Genomic DNA, 21,320 nt, shown 5'->3' on the forward strand with positions numbered 1-21,320 from the left:
ATTGTTATCCACTGAGCAAACTGGCCCCGGCATTTCTTAATTAGCGAAAGTTCGCCCCGGCATCAATGAAGATTCCTATCGGTGAATATTAATTTCTCACCCCATCCACACCACCCACGCCAACGTGGCCAATCAATTTGTTAAGCTCCTGCCAGGACACAGCTGTGCAAACAGACACCACTCAGTTGACCAGTTTAGCTGGCTGGCCAATAAATTATGCGCCATCGCCTACGCCTAGGCTTTAAACAGCGGCGGATAAAAAAAGAACCGCGGCGAACATAATTTCTGCAACTAATCCTGCGGCAGTCGCATTAATATTTATACAAAACAAATTTATGGCCATATAATTGGGGGCACCGTCCGGTTTCGCGGGGGTTTGCACCATGCATCTGTTGTTGTGACACATTAATGCAGAGAGAGCACGCAGTTAGGGTCCGACCGAGCGGACAAATGTCGCACAAATTAAAATCAAACGCTAAGCTGGGGCTTAATTTAATTATACAAAAATAAAATGTCAGTAACTCAATTAAATTTTAATACATCGGAGTGAGGAGTGTGGGGAAGAGGGCAAGCTCTCTGACCAGCAGGCGGTCCACATTTTCCCTCCTTTTTTTTTCCGTTTCTGGCCAAGAGCTAAGCTAAACTAACATTGAGCGTTCTGCGGGGAGATCGGGGGGAATTGAAATGGGGCAGGGGCTGGTCTGGTCTCGACCCGGGCGCAGTAAAAATAAATTTTCATTTGCAATTTCAATCAGCGCTAATCCCTGGCCAAGCGCATGCGGCGGCCTCATCCTCTGGCTGCTCACCAAACTCCATTGCGTGATTTTTGCAGCCCAACTGCAGGCGTGGCTAGTCCGGATCTGGCCAAAGCTGAGGCTGGCTTAAAAGTGCAAACAAAATTAAGCACGTACGCGCTCAGTCCGCAGCTTGGTCCGAGATTAAAGCTGTCCAAACTGCGTGAGACACAATATATCCTTATCTGCCGGTGGGAGGAGTTGACGGTGCGGCACCCCCGATTCCAGACAGACCGACTGTTGTTTGCGACAATAATTCTCAATTTAAAGTGGGCACGAAACCGAATGGCAACAAAGCAAGCGGATGGTTCTTGGCCAGACCTAATCCCTTGTCGATTAAGTAAATGCCTGCAACGTTTGTTTTTCCAGCCAGCAGACAGGGACACGGACCTAGATCTCCGCAGTTCATTGGGATTAAAAGATTCCATTGTGAAATTCGTTATTTGTTGCGCCCAAGGAGAGAATAGGACCAAGACCAGGACAACTTCTGACAGTCGTCAAGGAGCTGTTGCTGTTGCTGCTACTGCTGCTGCTACTGCTGCTCCTGGTTTAATGAAAATTGAAGGCCAAAACTGGAAGAGTAGCCCAAATGTATGCAATGTAAATTTCAAACAGACACTAGGGAGGCAGGAAGCGCGCCAAGTTTTGACAGCTGTCAAGTTTTTTGCGGCAACAGCCGCGAGTCTCATGAAATATTTATGCCATGGCGGATGCGTAGGGTAAAATTTTAATTTCTATCTATTGCAAAATTCTTCAGAGCCTCTAACCATCCCCCCTCCCCCTACGCCCTTGAGTAATTTATATGCTATTACTAATTTTGGTAATTTCCTTAATGTCCTTTCGGCTGTTCTATCTAGCAGGACGGCCGGGACCCCCAAAAAGGAAGCGAGCCAAGCTGGAATAACAAGAGACCGGGCCCCAGGGCGCTGATAGTTGCTTTTACATCCTCACTAGTGGGGGGTTGGGTTTGCCAGGACGATATAGATTTGCGGGCCATCCCAAAAAGCATGCTGCATGTCTCGCCTTGCTCTTGGGCTGGTAACCCAACTCCCACTCTAGTTTGGCTTGCCGTATGTTTGATAAAAGTTCAAAACCCTGAACTTTGCGCATGTTTAAACAACGCAAACGCAAAAATGCTGCTGGCTATTTTAGTTGCAGGTTCCTTCACAATCCTGAATCCCGCACCCCGGATCTCCAGCCCCCCACCCTCTTCTATCTAAAATCCGGCATTGTTGTTTGGCAAAACTTCCCTGTATGTGCTCGCATGCAGCTGTGTGTGAGTGTGTGTGTGCGTTGGCCGTAATGTTTCGTTACAGTTTTGTTGGAGGGCAGACACAGACACACATACATACACACACGCCGAGGACGGGAAAAACAACTGAGGACCGAAAAATTTAATCTCTTAAAAAGTGTCTAGGCTATGCCTCCGTTTTAGTTTCACTGCCTGATACGGAAATATTGTTTGTGACGCACTTTTGGCACTAATGTCTGCTGACTTCCGTCTTTAGTTTTCCCCTTTAACGTCTGCCCGGAGGTGCAGTGCCCTAATGCCTTTTAGCAGCTTTTTCCTTTTCTGTTCTTGTTGGTAGTTCCAGGCTAGCCAACTTGATTACAGTTGATAGTTTTGGCCAAGACTTGTTTGGGTTTTTCACTAGAACTTTTCTCTGGCCCTCTTAAAAGTCGAAAATGCTTAGACCTAGGCTGAGAGCGTTGAAAAAGTTTACTGGCTTAAGCTAAAAGGACTGTGGAAAAGATTGCATTTTCATATTGGGCATATCTGAGCTTTCCATACGACATTACTCATGCAACGTTGTCCTTGTCCCATCCACCCTTCAACCCCCCCTCCACACACACATTTAATTTATATTGCACTTATAACTTTGCATATAAATTTCCAGAGCAGCCAGTTACTGCTTTGCATACACTCTGGCGCCCCCATAAATAAACCTCCGCCCCTTCCGCCTATCCCTTCCGTTTTTTCCCACTGTCTATTAATAATATCGTTCGAAGACAAATTTCTTACCAAACGCTAATGACATGCCCAAACATTTCCGTAAGTCGTTATCACAAAAGCAAAGTCATTATTATAATGCCAAAGCCACTGAGGGAGACCCTAAGCACATCATCTATTCAGTAAAAAAAAGTTGACATAAATACAATTATAGATTTTGCGCTGTGAAAATGAAGATGAAAATAATAAAATTGAACAAAAATTGATGTCAACTTTTGGGCGGCAAAAAAAAGTGAGGGGGCGGGCTGGGGAAAAACAAACTCAACGACGGCGTCGTCGACGACGGGAAAGGAGCGGAAACGTTGCCATTAGAAGGAAAGAAAAACTGCTGCGCCATTGAGAATTGAACTGCGGGCTTTCAACTTGGCCCAAACCGCCAGGGAAGTGCTGAGGGAGGGGGCGGGGTACTGAGGCGGCGTAAATGACAAACAAACAAGCCAAGTCCTTGGCATCGTCCTGGGCGCAGATAAAAAGAATTGTCAAAGCGCCTTAAAAGTATGCAATGCCAGCAAAGTAAGCTGCAAAATCGACAAGTACAATGCTGACAGGCAATTGCTACAGTTCCTACCCCATACCGTTTCCAGCTGTTGTTATTGTAATAATAATATCGATTCGGGGCGGAGGTATAAAAGTGTCCACAGTCTGGTCTGGTTTGGTCTGCCCTGCTTTTCCTTGCCTTGTCATCGCCGATTCCGCCGACCATTCGCCGGAATTCGTTAATAAAATTTTATTGAAATTGTAGACAAGCGGCGAAAAACTGACGACGACGTGCAAAACAAAAACACCGAAAAGGAAACGAAACGAAACGAAGAAATTGCAGAAATCGAAGCCGCGAGACCAGGGATAGAAAGAAAACCAATTGTCATCATTGGCACGTAAAGCGGAAGAAGGCTGGGCCCGGTTTCCCTTTGGCTTGAAGTGTTTGGCTTGGTCTCGGTCGTCCACCCCCCCACCAACCAAACCCTTCGATGTGTGATAGAAATCTAAAGCAGCCGTCTCCTGGGGGGATATTTTTTTTTTGGTGGAAAGGGTTTCTTCTTCCACTAAATGGAAGGCAAATGCAAAAGCCAAATGGTTGACAGCGCCTCAAGGTATGCAACAAACAAAGCCAAGCTGGGACGACTGAAAGGGGAGTTTCCTCAGTCATTTCCTTGAACTTTTCCCAACCGGCTTTTCCAGTGCCGAAAATCACGTCAGCATTCAATTTCTCCTGGCCAGTTCGTGTGGCTCATTAAAGTTTATGCGGCAGACGACTCGGGGGGAGGGGTGGTGGAGAATTGAAGTTTGCTCATCATTCGCTGGTACCCGAACGTGCCCATACATTGATGATGCTCTGCTGCAAGATGCAAGCTGCAAGCTGCTTCGTTCATGTTGCCGGGCGTCGATTCAATAAGGTTTGGGTTTATGCAAACAGACGTGCATTAAATTAAGTAGCCGCCACATCGGACGGAGGAGCGCAGTGCAAATGCAGTGCGGCACGTAGCCGAAACAGACGAAGAAATGCAAAAGACAATGGGGGACCATCAGTGATGATGGAGCTGCAGCAGCTGCAAGCTCACAATGTTTCGCAGGAGGACTTTGGTTCTGGGGGAAAAAGCGAGGCAGGGCAGAGTCACCTGCAAATGTTTGCCCTTAAGCAAGTCTATTAAAATTGTTTATAACACGCAGGGAAAGACAGTGGCAGCTGCAGCTCTTTTTATGTTGCACACTGTTTTTTTTTTTGGAAAACAACACGGCCCGATGTCGCTTTTAATGATGCACGCGCATTCGGACACAAAAAGGCCGGAAGTTTTGTGCTTTTAGCTGCCATGACTTCGTTTTATGAGCGGAAAGCCCCCCAAGAAAGCCATTACCAGTGATTCTTTTATGTGGCAAGGAAATGCGAGATTCCCCTTAAAGAAGTTGCACTGCCAAGACATTTCGCTTCAATTTCCGGCGACTAAAAACCAAAAATTTATGTCCACTCTGCCCTGAGTTAACGCTAAGAGTCGGGGTCCTTGGAATGGAAGGGTCCTGTTCCTGGTCCTGGGCCGTGGAACGTGATGTCAATAGCAAAACAGGTGGGTAGGTAGCGGACTCAGAATTATGCTATCCTCTGGAAAGGAGCTTTGCTTTGCCTCTTCATCCCCGTGTGTGGGTTTTGATTGGCAACACTGCCGCGTGCCAATTTCACTGTCAAGATATTGAGCAAGAAAATTAGTTTACCGAAAAACGCCGATGCCGATGGCCGAGGCGAAGGCTATGATGAGAGGGTTGAGGTTGAGATGGAAGGACCTGTCTGCAGGCACACAGAAATTGTATGGGGCAGGAGCTGTTTGGATTTGCCGCTGGAGCGAAATTGAAATTGATGGAGCCTGAAAGCTGAGAGGGTGGGCTCAGCAACTGAGCGACTGGATATCAGATTGGCTGCAAATCAATATTAAGATGGTGTGGGAGGGCAGTCACCCTGTGCATGTGTCTAATATGCTAAACATCAAGCATGATTTAGTGGTGGATGAGTCGACCAGGATTTGCCGATCTACCCATGATTTATGTATCGTACTTGGTCTGTATAAGAAATGCACAAAAGTTCTAAGCTGTAGAAAATTAGATGTGTAACTTTTATTTGGGATAATCTATTTTATGATTGATTTCACCATTATTTCTCAACTGGTATGCGATTATTTTAAGAGAATTTTTCAGCTACTAAGTTATAATGAACCACTTGACCAAAAATTTGTTTTATCTAAATGCAATTATTAGCTTTGAACTCTAGTCAGAATTCTGGAAAGCCCTGCATATTCTCCGGTAATTGAAAACGTATTTCAATTTAGTTCACATATTTCACTGTAAGTATACCAATTTAGGTTGCTTAAATTTTCGTTAACAAGGATTTTGGGCATCCACAATCTCAGAAAAAATATCCCAAATAATGCAACGTCTAAGGTGGCGGCGGTTGTTATTCGACCATTTCCACACAAGCACGACAGCGATTTAAAAATTGCTTAAACGCGTACATAAGTATGCTTTTGAAAGAAGAATACAATACCCACGTATAACCAACACACGCATCCATCCACACAACAACTAACGGCAAGAAAAAGCAGCCAAAACACAATCAGGGTGCCCTTCCCCCGTCGATCCCCGTCCATCCCGTCCACCTGCCACTCCGATTCCCCACTTCCATTGTTAGCAGCTGCTGCACATTAGAAATTCAACTTCGCCTCGTCTTCTTTTAGGCGCTGAGCAACAATGGCGTGTGAATTAAAATAGAAAGCCAGGCCAGAACGGCAATGCTCTCTTGGTCGTCAGCTTGAGGCGTCAAGGTGCGATGCGTGTGCTGTGTGTGTGTGGGCGTCGCTCAAGCGTTAAGAAGAAACTCTTGCTGCCCCACACCAACCATATAAAACAGCAGCCGCAGCTCTGCTCCACGTTGGGCGCCATTTTTGTACGGAGCAGCAGCCGCAGCTCTGCCCCACGTTGGGCGCCATTTTTGTCAAGTCGCATTAAGGCAGCGCTCATTCGACTTGTTCGTTCTGCCCGTCGACGACTGCTGACGAAAATTGAACGGCCAGCAGAACGAAAATTGTTGTATAAATAAAAGCATAATTGATGCGAGACACACACAGTACATACATATACACACACAGCGAGGGAAGAAAAACAAAAAGCGAGAAGAACAACAACGGCAGCAGTCGCAGAACATTCGACGCTGGCACTGGCATATGGCATATGTTGCGTCAATCCAGCCATGAGCAGCGCAAACAAAACGACCAAGGAGCCGGCGAAAGTAGGAGAAGAAAAAATCGAGCGAGCTGTGAGACGAGCTGCGCGCAAAAATGTTTCTTCTTTTGCATATTTTACGGCGCCCGTTCTGCGAAATGACTGTGAAAACAGGTCTGATGGGTTGGAAGGGAGGCGAAGGTGGCTGCGGCAGCGCTCCGCATATCATTTTTTGGGACAGCGCGGACTTTCCTCGTATTTATCTGGCACTCTGCTATGTGTGTGTGTGTGAGCGCGTTGTCAGCTTGCAGATTTCTTATTTCTTTCAATCTGTCTTTTTTGTTTGCTTCACATGGCGAGAAATTAATTTGAAATTTAAATGCGCACCCTGCAAGCTGCGAAAGAATGTCTTTGATGATGATGATGATGACTGCGTTCGCTGGCGGGGAACATGTGTTTCTCCCCGGCAAGGTGTGACAAGGGTCTCCATCCACCATATTGGCCACTATTTGTGGTTCACTCCTCCCCAGCTGAACAAATAAAAATAGAAATGCTAATTGACTAATTTATTCGAAATTTCGTTTCTGTCAAAGGTGCGGGACTGTTGTGTGTCCTCATTTGCAGTAACTCTGCTTGTAAGTTAAAGAATTTATTTAACGGGGTGTGGCGCCTTTCCCACCGAGGGTGACAGTTTTTTTTTTTAATTTTATTTTCGCCCTTTTTTTTGCCGACTGATGCTATGCATGTTGCGCGGCTTTTGCGCTTCGTCAATCAAAAGCATTTAGAACCAAAGGCAGCTTTAATGCATGCGCGCGCTTTCATTAACAAGTGTTCGGGCCACGCCCACTTCTAAGCCGCGCCCACGGCATGGACAGCAAAAAATCGCATCAGCGGCTTATGCAAATGGCGGTGTGCGTGTGTGTCTGTGTGGGTGTTGAGTGAATACGAAATTATTGTTTACAACTGTAAACTGTAAACTTTTTTCGCTCCGTCTCCCCCACACTGTGTGTGTGTGGGGGTGTGTATTTTTTTGCAGTTAGAAAACGTTTGCCAACCGCACTAAAAGCGACTTATAACATGTTGAGTGCCAAGAGATTAACAAGGGAGCGAACGTGTGAGAGGGATGAGAACGAGGAGGCGGTGAACACCATTCTCGTCCTGGTCTGTCCATCCATTTTGCGCCCTGCAAATTCCTTTTTAATGAGCGCTTGGTCCATTCCTGGACCGGGGGCGTTCATAAGCTGCTTAAGGTTTGGCGTAATCAAAAAATGTTCTTCCCCTGCATCTCGTTTTTTAAAAGCTTTCTGTGGTACATCAACATGAAAGCCAAAGGGGGTGGGCGGCAGTAGCAGTAAGGGGGAGGGGCGGTGGTGTTGGAAGTGGACTTTGTTAAGCTTAAAATTAACTTGCGGTTTTGTCTGGCGCAACTTTGACGCCTGCAGGTAGGCAATCAATTCGGGGCCCCTTCAGGCTTCTCAACCCCCCACCCCTCACCACTACACCACTGCACTTGGCCATATAATTAATGTATATATGCCTGAAAGAGGAAAAAGCGTAGCATACTCTTGCGTGGCAGCTAAAAATTTTTATACAACACAGCAGCTGGCGTCGTTTTGCGCTAATTACCTCGCCCCTTTTTCCGCACCGCAGTCGTAATGCCAAATTGCAATTACAGCCGCGTTGAGGGTTAGTGGGTGGGTTTTTGGGGGCAAACTGACATTAAAATGCTTAATGCAGGTAGGTAAAAAAAAAAATTACTTGCTCTTAAAATTAAAAAAGCAAGTAAAAAATGTACAACTTGCTTTTGCAGGCAACGCTTTGCCATTTTTTTCCAGGCCAGGGCAGCAATTTGCCACCGTCGTCTTGCTCATCTTAAAAATTGGCCAGGTGAAAAATGGCAGCTGTGTTGTTAGCCCTCCGTGTTCTTGGCCAGGTCGGGTCGGGCGGGGTCAGACATTCCAAGCGTGTAACGCTCGGGGCAAAAGGTGAGAAATGGGTATGGGCTATGAGGCATTCCAACGTAATTGGAGGCAAAGTGCAGTTGGCTGTAGGCCTCCAGCGGATATCCCTGCTAATGCCATGCAGGTCACAAATGCGAAGGGGGAAAAGTGCGAAGGGTAGACAAAAATTATGGAAATGTTTCGGGTAGATAGCAATTTACACAGATTTCATCTTAAATTCAACATCCCCGTTTCCCCGCTCCCTTTTCCATCGAAATCGACCCACTGAATTCGCTTCGGGCTACGCTTTGATTTTGCTGTGTATCGACTGCAATCAGCTATAAAATGTGACGGTTTCGTTTTGAAATTGAAATTGACTTAAGCCGCTCTGTTTGCACTTGCCTTTGACTTGAATTGGGTACCTTCGTTATTTGTTTCTTTGCCTCACTTGCGGCTATATTTTTGAAGTTTTCGCCAGTGCGTATTTGCTTGGCATTCGGCAAGTCCGTTGGAGAATGTGTAACTTTTGGCCAGCGGCAAGTGTCATTGATTTAGCTACCCAGTTTTCCCACAGCCTGAAGACTGTAATTGCGTGCCAGGCGTTGTCCTTCAGCCCGTGCATCATCATCATCAACTTCCGCCTAAGTAAACACATGATTTCTCTGGGAGCGCCGCGGCGTTTGTTTAAAAACGCATCTAAATTGCAAATTAAGCAACAAATTTCATCAACAATATTTGAATTTGAATTTAAATGCGCCAACGAGTTGTCGACTTGAGAGAGGCAGATGGAGCGGAGCAACCCGCAAACACACAAAACCCGAAATGTAAAATTCGTTTGCTGAAAGAGTGAAGAGCGAAAGGGACGAGTACCAAAGGACGGGAGGATGGGGATGAGGATGAGGATTCGGATGAAACTGGGACTGGGACTTGGAGAAGACTTGGGATTGCACTGACTGCCTGGCTGTAAACACCGAAAATACAACAATGGCAGCGTTTCAGCCACTAGCACTCCCACTCCCCAGCAGCTGGTTTGTGTATTTGCTTGTTTGTTTGTCAAAAGAAGCAATTTACGTGCAAAATAACTCAAGTGTCATGCAAATTTCATTTATTTTTCGCAAGCGGCAAAGCAAGAAAAAAGACGAAATAATTCCCGGGCTACGTTGTCATAGAGCTAACGGCTCTTCTATACGGCTTCGGCTATATATATATATATATATATATATATACATATAGCTCTCCGGCCGCAGTCTTGGCTATATATGGTGATTCCTTACGAAATTCGAGCATAATGAAGTCACTTGGCGGGAAACCTTCGTTGCCTTCGTTTCTTTCCACTCGGGTTTCTCTTCTCTTATGCCAAAAGCTATTTTGATTTATTTTTTTTTTCATTCTCTTGTATTTTCTTTTTTAGAAAATTAGAGTAGAACGAGCTTCTTGATTTGCCATTGAAGTGCGGCATAAAAGGAAAAATAATAATACGGCATTTAATTTAATTCTAATTTTATTTATAAATCGTGGAAGCCTTGGGGGCGAACAGGCACTTGTAGCTTAAATGAAGTTTGCTAAGTACTTTTCAACGATGAGAATCAGCAACAGCACCAAAGTCGAGAACAACAACTTGAGTACGCATACTTCAGGTTTGAAATTTCATTATTTTCGTATTATTCGCACACAAGTGCCATCATCATGTGCTGTGGAAAAGCAAAGCCTTGGCCAGAACAAAATTTTCTAATTTCAAAAAGCGGCGTGGGAACCACCACTCTGGAAACCATCACGAATATAATCAAATTCATTTATCCCAAAAGTAATTTTAGGATGTCTTTACTTACCGGCATAGTTTGACTTCCGTGTAGGTTGGTTATTGCTGACTGGGCCTCCTGCTGCGAACCAAATTTGACGAAAGCGCAGCCTGCAAATGAAATATAATAGTTGATTAGTAATTATGTTTGTGGATAAGGGAATAATTTATTCTCATATATAGTCTTTCAGTGTGAAAACCACTTCACTCTGCTCGGCGGCCCTCGTACAGTATTGAATATTGAATTTAAAAATCAGTAAACATTCCATAAATACCAATTCGAAATCGCGGTTGAAGAGGTCAGATCTGGCTACAGCTGCGTTCCCTTCGCATGTGTGCGAGGCATTTAAATAAAATTTTAAGTGCAATTAAAAAACATTTTTGCAAGAATCGCTTCGTGCACTCTTGCGTGAAAATCAACATCGACATGGTCGGTGGCATCAGGGATTCGGATTCAGCGCCCATCAACGCCCATTATATAAAAATAATAGTCGGCCTGCGTTGGCGGGGTGGACTGTATGGTATGTAAAATTCAAACTGAACCGAAAAATATACAAAAAAATAATTTCGCTGCACTTGCTCGCTCATTATATTGTAATTTGTGCGACGGCTGTTGGGGGGAAGGGGATCACAATAGAGCACGGGAGCAGCTGGAGTGGTTCGAGCAGGGCCCCGACTTCAATGGCATAATTATTAAAAATCATTTATGCTAATTTAATATACAGTAATAACCACAAAAAGTAAGGACCTTCCAGGGGGGCCTCGAAAAGAGCGTAGTGTGGCGGGAATAAACGGGGCTTATACCACATGTAAGCCGGTGCTCGAAAGCGATTTAAAAATGCGGTAATGCTCAATGGCTTCGAGTATTGTTTTACATTTGTAAATTGAGAACAAATTAAGAGAGGTAAGTTCGTTTGTATAGACAGCTCACATTTATGGCTAGTTGAATTTGCATTTGTGAATTGATATGAAATTAAAAATTCAAATCTACTTCACTTAAACGAATTTAAAGTATTTAATTTTTAATTGAATATTACAATTTGATCAAAAATGTAATTTAAATTAACCGAAAGGACTCATTTGGCTAGTCTTAATATCAGTTTAATTAAATTTATTTATTTTTCAACTGTCATAAAGGGAGACTGTCCAAAAGATTAACTTGCATTTATTTTGAGGCATATTTTTATTTGACTAGCCTGAACGTTTTCTTAATGCGGTTTATTTCTGTACCAGTTTAAGGGAATGCAAAAAGAGCGTATGCATTAACTTAAGATGAACTTATTTATTAATCCCCCTTGAACTGAAACTCTATTTTCCCAAACTCAAAATCACTGATTTGTTTTGTTTCTAACCGAAAAAATGTCTGTGCTCGAATATTCAGTACCTTTCAGCCCCGCCGCCAAGGAATTAATTAAGGCCTAGCTTAACCCTTGCTCTACGGCTCTTCATCTGTTGTTTCTGTTCTCAACGCAAAACATCAACAATGCTGAAAATTAAGACCCTCCAGCAGGAGGGCAGGACGTGGGGTGGAGGGGGGTGTAAGTCCCCCGTCTGAAAACCCTGCCAAATGTCTAATTCCCGAACCCTCAGCCCTTCGAGGGTTCGGACAGGATGGGTGTCCAAATTGCGGCTTGGGCCTGTAGCTGTTGCTTTTGCTGCCTTTGTAGTTGACGCTATTCCGAAGGGCGCAATCGGAGGTTGGGGGTGGGAAAGGGGGTGTGGCAAAACAAATCCCGCCTAAAACCATGCAACATGCGAGCTGACAAGCCGAAAGGCAGACAAGCACAAATTTCGCGTGCAAACAGCGCGAAGAGCAACAGCGAAAAAGGGAAAATTCCTTTTTATTCGCCTTGTTGCAAATGTACAAAAAATAAAGTGTAAAAAATTCAAGTGGATTTTTGTTTCGGCCCGACTCGACGCGACTCTTGTGTATTTTATGTTTTGTGTGTTGAAGTGACAACAAAATCCAGAATTTTCCCTGTCCCTTTCAAAGGACAGGCCGCCCTACGAAAATGGGGAGGGGGGCTTGGTCATGGAACAGAGGGACACAAGAGTGCAAATCAGCGCTGCCAAGCTATAAAAAATAAAATATTTTGTTGCCAGTTAATCCACACAGCTGAAAAATGAAAGAGAACAACGAAATGGAAAAAAAAAACAAACGCAACACAAAAAGTTAAAAAAGCAAGGCAATTGCTAAGCATTTTTGTAAACTTAAATCAAAGTTGATTTTCCTTTTTCATTTTGTTAGCTGTTGTGTCCCTTTTTTTTTGTTTCTTTTGTGTTTGTTTGTTTTTTCTGTATATTTTTGGAAGGCTTTTTTTTCTTTATGTGAAATGTATTTTTCTTGGCATAACTTTGTGAAAAGCAAACTTTTACGTGGGGGTGGTGCAGGCTTAAAATTTTCGAACACCTCTAACAAGAGAGCCGAGAAAGATATCAGAGAAAGCTTTATAAATGTTTCCTTTGTTACATCACTTAGCTGTTTGCAAGTGCGTAAGTTCTATATCTCATTTCGTATTTATGGAAAAGTTTCATTTGCCTTGGCCCAACTCCCAAAGTTGGACATTCATTAGCATCGTGAACAAACAGTGTGGATTCTTTGCCAGTCAGATAATTGTATGTCTTTGACTGAAGTTCGACTTAGTTGACTTTCCCGAGAACCATTTGATTATTTACCCTTTACAGGCGGTCGCTCAACATCACGGATAATTGTCAAACTTGGAGTCATTATATTAATTAAAAGCAAATTAGTCAGCGAAAGAGGTGACTCAGACGGATGGCCAACTCCAAATCCGACCTCATCGCGCAGCTGCTCAACTTTGCTTTGATATAGAAGCAGGAAAATTGAATCTACATACAAATCAAGTCAAGGCAACGGACAACGGACAACAGTTTTAACAATTAGTGCTGGAGGACAGGTTGTTGCAGGACACAACACTCTCCCGTTCTTCGCAAAGCTAACAAAGTGCAACGCCTTAATTACTTAACGGACAAGGAGAAGGTAGCGAGATGATTCCCTGATTCTCGGCAATTAGTTGAAATTAAAATGTGAGCAAGTGCGCCAAGTTTTTAGCGTCTTGTGCAACTTCCGGTGAAGCGTGAAATGACGCAGCCAGCTGGTGGAAGAGCTGAGGAGTCGAGCCTAATGACACTTTTTAATCAAATATGCTAATGCTAATGCAAAAGTTGAGCCATCATTAAAATTATAGTGAAGAAAAGTTGTCGTCCGTCTGGATAAACTTGTGTTGAAAGAAGCATTAAGAGACTTGTTAAAGCTTGTTCAAGCATGAGTTTATTTTAATCACCAGCTTACAGATGGCTTATGATGGAATCGAAAGCTATCGCTTTATCTCGATTATGAGTGCAGTCCACCTATGCCATACTTTTCCATTTGTCTGCCAGACGACATTTGGTCCTAATGGGTCAATCTTTGACCGCCCCCAAAAAGTGTATGCTGCGACAATTGAGTTGCACGAGATTTCGGGGAAACACATGCGATTAAATTTATGGGGGAGGGGTGGTGGCTGGAGCTAAGGGGGTTCCATATTCATGCTTGGCCACAACTTGCACATTTGCAATACAAATTTGCAATGCCATTAATGTATGGGAAACCCCAATGCTGCCCTATCCCCCCTCGAAAAAAATGCCTTGCCATGAAAAATCGCCGCCGGTCAAACACGTAACCAAATTGCGCACAGCAGCGGCAGGAGATGGAGCAGCATGTGGAGCAGTAGCAGCAGGGCCAGGAGCAATGGCAGCAGGACATCGGGACATCGGGACATCAGTTCAGAAGAAGCAGCAGCTACAGCAGGAAACAAGGATAACGAGCGTGTTGAGGCCCCCTCGCCACCCTCAATCCTCAAACCCCCCCCTCCACCCGACCCGACACACAACTGTGAATGGGGTTTTGGTCGATATGTTGGCCTTGCCGGTCGCCGCCGGGAGGGGCAGGCTCATGTTACGGCCAGGCTTGGCAGGCAGGACCTCTCCTCTGCCTGTGATGCCTGATGTTGCCACTGCTCCGGCATGGGACAAGTATTTTAAAATCCAATTAAAAACGCCCTAGTGGGATTTTTCAATCGCTGCTGACCAGGAGACCAAGGGGACCCAGGCATCAGCATCAGCAACAAAGTTGCATTAAGCGCGAGACATTCGCTGGCCACCGGTCGCGTCATAGTCATTTGTTGGCAGGATTGGAAGGATGGGAGGGACTGGAAGGATGCCCAGATATGGCCAGGATCGCAATGAGGTGGGGTCCCCTGGACGACTGATGGCCATTGCATGTTTGCCTCTTGGGCGCAAAAGCGTAGCATGAATCTTGTTAGCCAACGTTTACACTTATTATGCGATGGCAAGGCTATCGAATTTGTTTGATGCATGTGCACATGGCTCGTCTGGAGCTAGAATGGGAAAACAAGGTAGTGAGTGCTGGGGACGGGTTATGAGATATGGAACTGGAACTGGAATTGGGGACTGCAAATTGCATTTGCGGCATGACACTCGCAGTTGAATGCATCTCGGGAGATGGCAGAAGAAATCAAATAAACTCATCCAAATGCAACATATGATGTCCGGGCAGGTAGCTAATGTCGTTTCGAAACTATTTGCGCAGAGTCCGATGAGTATGTGTGTTTTGCCCAAAACTTTGACCAGCATGTCTAATCAAATCTGTCGTTGGCAGAACTTATCAATATGGCCAACTACGAGCTGCAGAACACAAACACACAACTGTGACCCAAAACCCCCGAACGGCTGAAATTGAACTCGACCAGGCAAGAGCCCCGGCACTTTGCATACAAATCATATAGACTTTTTGGAGTGTATCCCAGGACACACTCTAATACAAGGACCGACACGTAGTTCGGAATGCCCAATGGGACCATTATTCTTGATTTTGGACGAAAAAAAGGAGAGCCAGTGTGGGTTGGTGAAACTTTCGACTACCTTTTGCCAGTTGATAAACAACAAAACTTTTGGCCCGCCAGGCCTGAGGCATTTTGAGGATTTGCAACTTCAGTAAATAACATTTCGAGAGTCCGAGCTCACTTCATATGCGAATTCATGGCCCAATCGACTTGGCCAGGATCTTCTCTATGCAAAATAGTTGCTCCCAGTGCTCCCCGAATGTGTAATGTGATATATTTTTTACTTGCCATCCGCCTGTGATGTGGGACTGTGGCACTGCAGGCCAAATTAAATAAAAATCAGAGCCCAGAGTGAGCTCAAATTGCAATTTCATAAGCAATTTGCCACTGGACAAGATACGGCTGGTAAACGTGCATCTTTTTGTCTTTTGACGGACTGGGAAATTTGTCTGGGATACTCGGACTTTTGTAAAAGCGAAACTATGAGAAAATGTAGGCGAAAAGGTCAAATGAGAATTACATTTCAACAAGGCACAAATTTCGGGCTAACATTTACAAGATGAGAGCAGATCCAGATATGGATGCAGGGTCGCATTGCTGACATTTTTATGGCCCCGTCGAGAGTTGTTCGCTTCGGCCAGCGTGTGTGTGCGACTGACACACAATAAACACCAATTAAGAAAATAATATTTTGTGTACACAGGCAAACAAATGTCTCTGGCAAATTGAAAAGCCAACGCCAAAGCTTTCGTCTCTAGTTTTGTACAAGTGCTGTGCAAATAATGCACAAAAGTATGCTACAAAATACGAACAACAAACAAACCAGCACCACAAACACAGCAGCTACACGATCTGAAAGCGAGAGCCAAACCTATAACAAAAGCTAAAATATTATTGCTTTTGGCCCGGTTGCTCTGGCTGCGTTCGGCCAAAAACTTCTTCGTTTCAGCTTCCCCTTTTCCATCCTCCCCCCCTCCAATTTACAATGGGTCTCTGGGCCTGAAGTCCGAGCCAGCTTGTTATAAGGCATGTTGACAAGCCTCTTTAACAAATGACACCAACAGACGAAGAAGCAGCCTGAGCAGGACAAGCCAAATAGTCACTACAGCTCACCCTTTTCCCTTCGCATTTTCACTCCTCTTCGGGTTTTGTGTAACATTTGTTGGGCGCAGCCAAAAAATGTTGCTCTTGCTGTTCTTGTTGCTGTGGAACTTCCTGTCTTGTCAGTTTGCCCTTCTGCTGCTTGCTGTTATTTACTATTTTCCCCCGTCCTTTTCAAGGGGCCATGCCGAAAATATTCTTAGCATACCGAACCCAGACCCATGTCAAAAGGGAACTCCCTAACATCATTGGAATTTAACCCAGAAGTTCGGATATAGTTAAAAGCCATTGTCTCTGCTTCCAATTCAATTACTTTTAGCATCAAATCATTGACGATTGCCCGCAAATTTCACTTTAAAACTCGTTAAAGTTTGTGGGGGTTTGGGAGGGAAAATTACAGAAAAACGTACCATTAACCGCCTAAATAAACTGCACCGTCAAAGATTTAAAACCTCCACCCCCCTCCTGCTCATCGGCCAGACCAAAGTAATTTCAGGTCCTGAAAAACTGTTGCCAGCGCTCAGCGAACCACAAACAAGGTAAATGCTTCTGCAGCAACAGCAACAACACGAAACTGGTGGCAAGGAGTGGCAAGGATCAGGGTTCAGGGGGCGGCACAGTAACCGCAACATAATAATTATGCAACAGAAACCGCAATGCATGCGGGGCAGGCGACGCCAGCAGCCACTCCACTCCACTCCCATCCAGTCGACCCCCCTTTTCTGGCCAGATTTGGGAGGAAAATTGTTTTGCCAGGCGAAAGTGTGAACAAAAAGCTGTTGCGTGTGCTGCAGAAGGCAACGGAGCGGGGGCAACAAAATACATAAAAACATACAAAACAACAAGCCAAACGCAACAACGTCAAACCGCAAAGTCAAATGCAACTAAAACCGCAGCACAGTTTGGGGCGCCGAGGTTTTTTCCAACTGGCAAGGAATGGAAAGGAGCCTGAAATGAACTTTAATCTCTCTGGCAGCGGAGGACCTTTTCCCTCGTCCTATGATAGCCAACTATTATGCTCTTCAACGTGGGCTGTACCTTACCTTTATTGTTTCGAGCATTTATTCCACAGCATTTCATTCCGTATCCTTTGGCGATTTATGCGGCCACTTATTTAGCCGGAGAACACGAAACAAATTCGAGAAACGAGGAGGTTGGGAAACTAAGGCCGCATAACTTAATGGCAACTCGCTTCATTTGAACTTTATTGCTGACTGGGCTGGTGTGTCGGGGGAGGGGGGTGGAGAGAATAAAAATAAAGACAGAAACAAGGAGACCCACGGCCAGGTAGGGAAAATCAATTTTGCCGGGCTTAGCGTCGACATCAAAGCGTAAGCAGGGGGCAACAGCAGGACGATCCGCAGGACCTCAAGTCCAGTTTTACCCCGGGACAGGTAGGTTAAGCCTAATAAACTGCGCGTCCAAAAGGCATGCAACAAATTTATTTTTTGTTTTCTCAGCGGGATAGAGGGACAGGGGCTAATTGTATTGCGCCCAGGAATTTGATTGCATGGATTTGGACATGATTGAAAAGGGGCCCCGAAGCCAGCCGGTAAGCATCTGGACAGTGAGTGCATAAATTGTCCGCCCAGGTCGCGCACATTATTCATTTTTAATGCGACCAAGAGACGTAGACGGCGCCGAAGCCACGGCCATAGCCACAACAATTTGGCCACATGTAAGCACAGGCAAGTTGGCCATAATTGCCTCCAAGTTGCGACCAAACTGGCGGAAGACGACACCGAGCCGAGCCAACTGCACTTGGGGAAGAGCCAGCCATCCAGCCAGGTACTGCCGGAGCATCATTAAAATGAGTTAGGGTCCTAGACGCAGGAAGTGGAGTCTGAGATGGAGATGGGTACTGAGTGTAAGACTGAGACTGCGACTGAGACTTCGACTAAGACAGCCGAGACTTCGGTCTTTTGGGTGCAATTTGCTGCGGCAGTGGCAGCAATTAAGCCACGGGGTAGATTAACATTAAGCTGCCAGCCCAGATGCACTTGCTGCACTCGCGTCGGGCTTTTGTGTGGCTCGAAATTTATTTAATTAACCGGAAATTTGTAACCAGAAGTGCCCTTCCATAAGAATTCCTTCAAAAAATGGGATTTTCTGGGAATTTTCTTGTTCTCCGCCTTTGCATCCCTGAAGCCATAAAACATAAAACAATAATTTAGGGAAAAATCCACTACAATTCCAACTTTTTGCCTGAAGGAATGAAAAACTTATGAAAGAAGAGAGCATAAATTCCCTAAAATAATATTGCAAATTGTTCAAATTGAACAAGATTTCAATTGCATTACGCAAAAATCTGTGAAGCATTGCATTTTCAATTGTTGTGGAGGAGCATGCTCCTCGTCGTCGTCTATATATTCATATTCCGTATCTGTGTATGCATAATGGAAGCTCAGCTCCGTGCTCTCTGATGTGGCAAACAAAACGTGCCGCTTGCAAAATTGTACAACAACCAATTAAAATGCATAACTCGATTTAAAGTTTACATAACATTTTGCTAAATTACAGGTTCGTCCCAGGCATTCAGGCTTATATAAGTGGCCAGCATCCATCCACTCCCTTCATCCGCTCGACGGTTCAGTTTGCAAGGGGCTTACAATGTCTGTCGCTTGTTGCTGTTGTTGCTGTTGCTGCTGCTGCTGTTGCTGTTGCTGCTGTGATGTTGCTGTTGCCCCGGCAACATGCAATTAAAAGCGATATTGAATTTTGTTACGCTCTGCGCTTGAGTGTGCGATTTGCAGTGGTTGTTGTTAGTGGGAGTGGGTGTGGGAATGGCGGCTCTTATTTAATTTGAGTCGGGCAAAAACATATATTTTGTTATGTGATTGGCATAACTTACACAATGCCAGCAGCAACAGCAGCATCAGCAGCATCGGCTTAAAACCATGCTTTGAATAATATTCCGTGCAGCAGAAATAAATCCGCCTGTTTCACGTGAGTTTGGTTATTGTGGACTTCAACGGTCTAAGCTGACTCCAATTACCAGCTATAAACGCACCACTCCCGGCTGCCTTGTTTTTCCATTTTTCTCTCAATTGTTGTCGGCTGCGGCCAAATCGCCTCTGAACCCTAATATATGGCTATTATGGCATCCAGTGCTTTAGGCCCGAAGCGTTGCCATGACAACGAGGAGGTGAGCTCGAGGCCAAAAGGGTATTATAAATCTTCATTGTTTTGGGGCAGTTCTGTAAAGTAGCGCAGACAACAGCCAAAAATTTCCAACGCTGCTTCTACGCACATTTTTCCGAAGGATTTTGGCACTCAGAAAAAAAAGGTAAGTTAATTTTAAAAAATTTTAAAAATATAAATCTGCGAATAATGGTTTCTTAAGGAGATTATATTTAATCTTATTTTTCAAATTCGAGAAATAAATTTAATTTTTGGCAGAAAAGGATCTCAAAAAATATTGTTCCTTTTATATATCTTTAAAATATATATCTTTAGAATATATATATCTTTAGAATATATATCTGGAAGAAAAAAACCTATTCTTAATTCGCAGTCATATTTTCTCCAAGTGTATGTGTGCCAAAAGCAACATCAATTTGCATGAATTGTGTGGTTGTGAGCGTGTGTATATGTAATTACAAAAACACACGATGCGAGGCTGAGTACGTGCAAATCTGACCAAAAATTTAAATTGAAGCTAAAATTTTTGCCCAAATGCTGTTGCCAGCAACGATGATGATGATGTATGCAACTCTCCACCCCCGACAATATTCACCCACTGCCACCGCCCCGCAGGCCATATAAAACGTGGTCCAACCGAGGCCTAACTCCTTTCCCCATTTTCCTATTTCCCCCACTTTCCCCAACAGCCACTTCCCATGCGATCTCTCTCTGCAGGCCGTTTTGTGAAAACAAGTATATCGAATTTTAATTACATTTGCTTCATCTGTGCGGTTGTATGTGCTATTTGCTTTTTGCGCCAAACAGCCGACACGGAAATGTGATTTTTGATTGAGTGCCGACCAAACAGTGGCAAAAAGCTATGGGGAAAATAAGAGAATGAGCCATGCAAAAACGCCTTGAGCTTGCACTCAGAAAAAATGGACCCTTAATGTGCGAAATTCGTCAAATATATTTAATTTTTTCAAGTCAAAGAACATTTTTCACTTTTTCAAAGATTTAACAATTTAAGAAGCGAAATTGACTTGAACTCGAAAACTCTTTTATTCCTAGTTTCATACTTTTTGGATTAATTATCGATTTAAGTGGGCTTATTAATTTCTACAGGATTAGTAATTTTCTAAAAGAGATTGTTAAGTAAAATTTTAAAGTGATATATTTATTTAACTGAAAGTGCTGTCATTACTTTATGCAAAAATCAGCAAAGGCCTACAAAATAAATCACTGCAGTTAATTCTCATTATTATGCATTGTATCAATTTGGTGAAAGTCGACACTTTTTGTGGTTAACAACGATACAGAGACTTGATAGCCAGGCTCATTTGCATTTTGACAGAGTTGATTCTGTGGTGAATAACATATGCTGTGGTCAGTGAGCAGTTTTGGCTTCTTAAAAATATTCTTTGAATGGTTTGGGAGTATAAATATTGAATTTCATCTGCTTACCGCCACGTGGATTACGTGTTCTGCTGTAAGGATGCAGAAGCCAGTGGCACTTACCTAAAACAGAGAAGAAGGAAAACTCAATGAGTGATCGAGCTAAGAATAAATTCAACTTAAGGAACTCTAAAGAGGCAAATTTTAAAATCTCTCTCGACTGATTTAGCTGAATTGTTGCCATTGTTTTTGGCTATTCATTCCCCGAACTCAGGACTTAGGATATCCCAAGGCAGTCTGTCGACACTTGACGCAGCTTAGCAACCCACAGCCCCAGTGTCGGTTTTATATTATTTTATTCTGTGCCTTCCGAGCTTTGAAAAAGGATAGCAGGCAGCAAGGCTGCCTGGGCTTCCAGTTTTCTGGGCCTTATACACGCTTCCATTTTCATTAAATGCCTTCGCGGCTCGACTCAAGCTGCCTTGCCATGTATCCTGTTACGGGAAAGCTGGGAGATGGGAGCAAGGAGCCAGCAGGCTGAAAAGGATATTGTCTAACAACAAAAGCGGAATAAATTAATTTAGCTCATGT

At 44.2% G+C, this 21,320-nt stretch overlaps 1 protein-coding gene across 32 annotated transcripts in view; it reads right to left on the reverse strand.

Annotated features, from left to right (window-relative positions):
* The window catches only part of LOC108047040 (CUGBP Elav-like family member 4), a 127,645-nt gene that overhangs the window by 31,747 nt on the left and 74,578 nt on the right, over positions 1 to 21,320 (reverse strand). For all 32 annotated transcript variants that reach the window (XM_044461731.1, XM_044461728.1, XM_044461726.1 and 29 more), the window contains one exon: positions 10,277 to 10,356. In XM_044461731.1, the coding sequence (XP_044317666.1) occupies positions 10,277 to 10,356 (80 nt within the window). The remainder of the gene's footprint in view (positions 1 to 10,276; positions 10,357 to 21,320) is intronic.

This window comes from Drosophila rhopaloa, unplaced genomic scaffold (assembly GCF_018152115.1).
Source record: "Drosophila rhopaloa isolate 14029-0021.01 unplaced genomic scaffold, ASM1815211v1 contig_47, whole genome shotgun sequence".
Classification (NCBI taxonomy): Eukaryota; Metazoa; Arthropoda; class Insecta; order Diptera; family Drosophilidae; genus Drosophila; species Drosophila rhopaloa.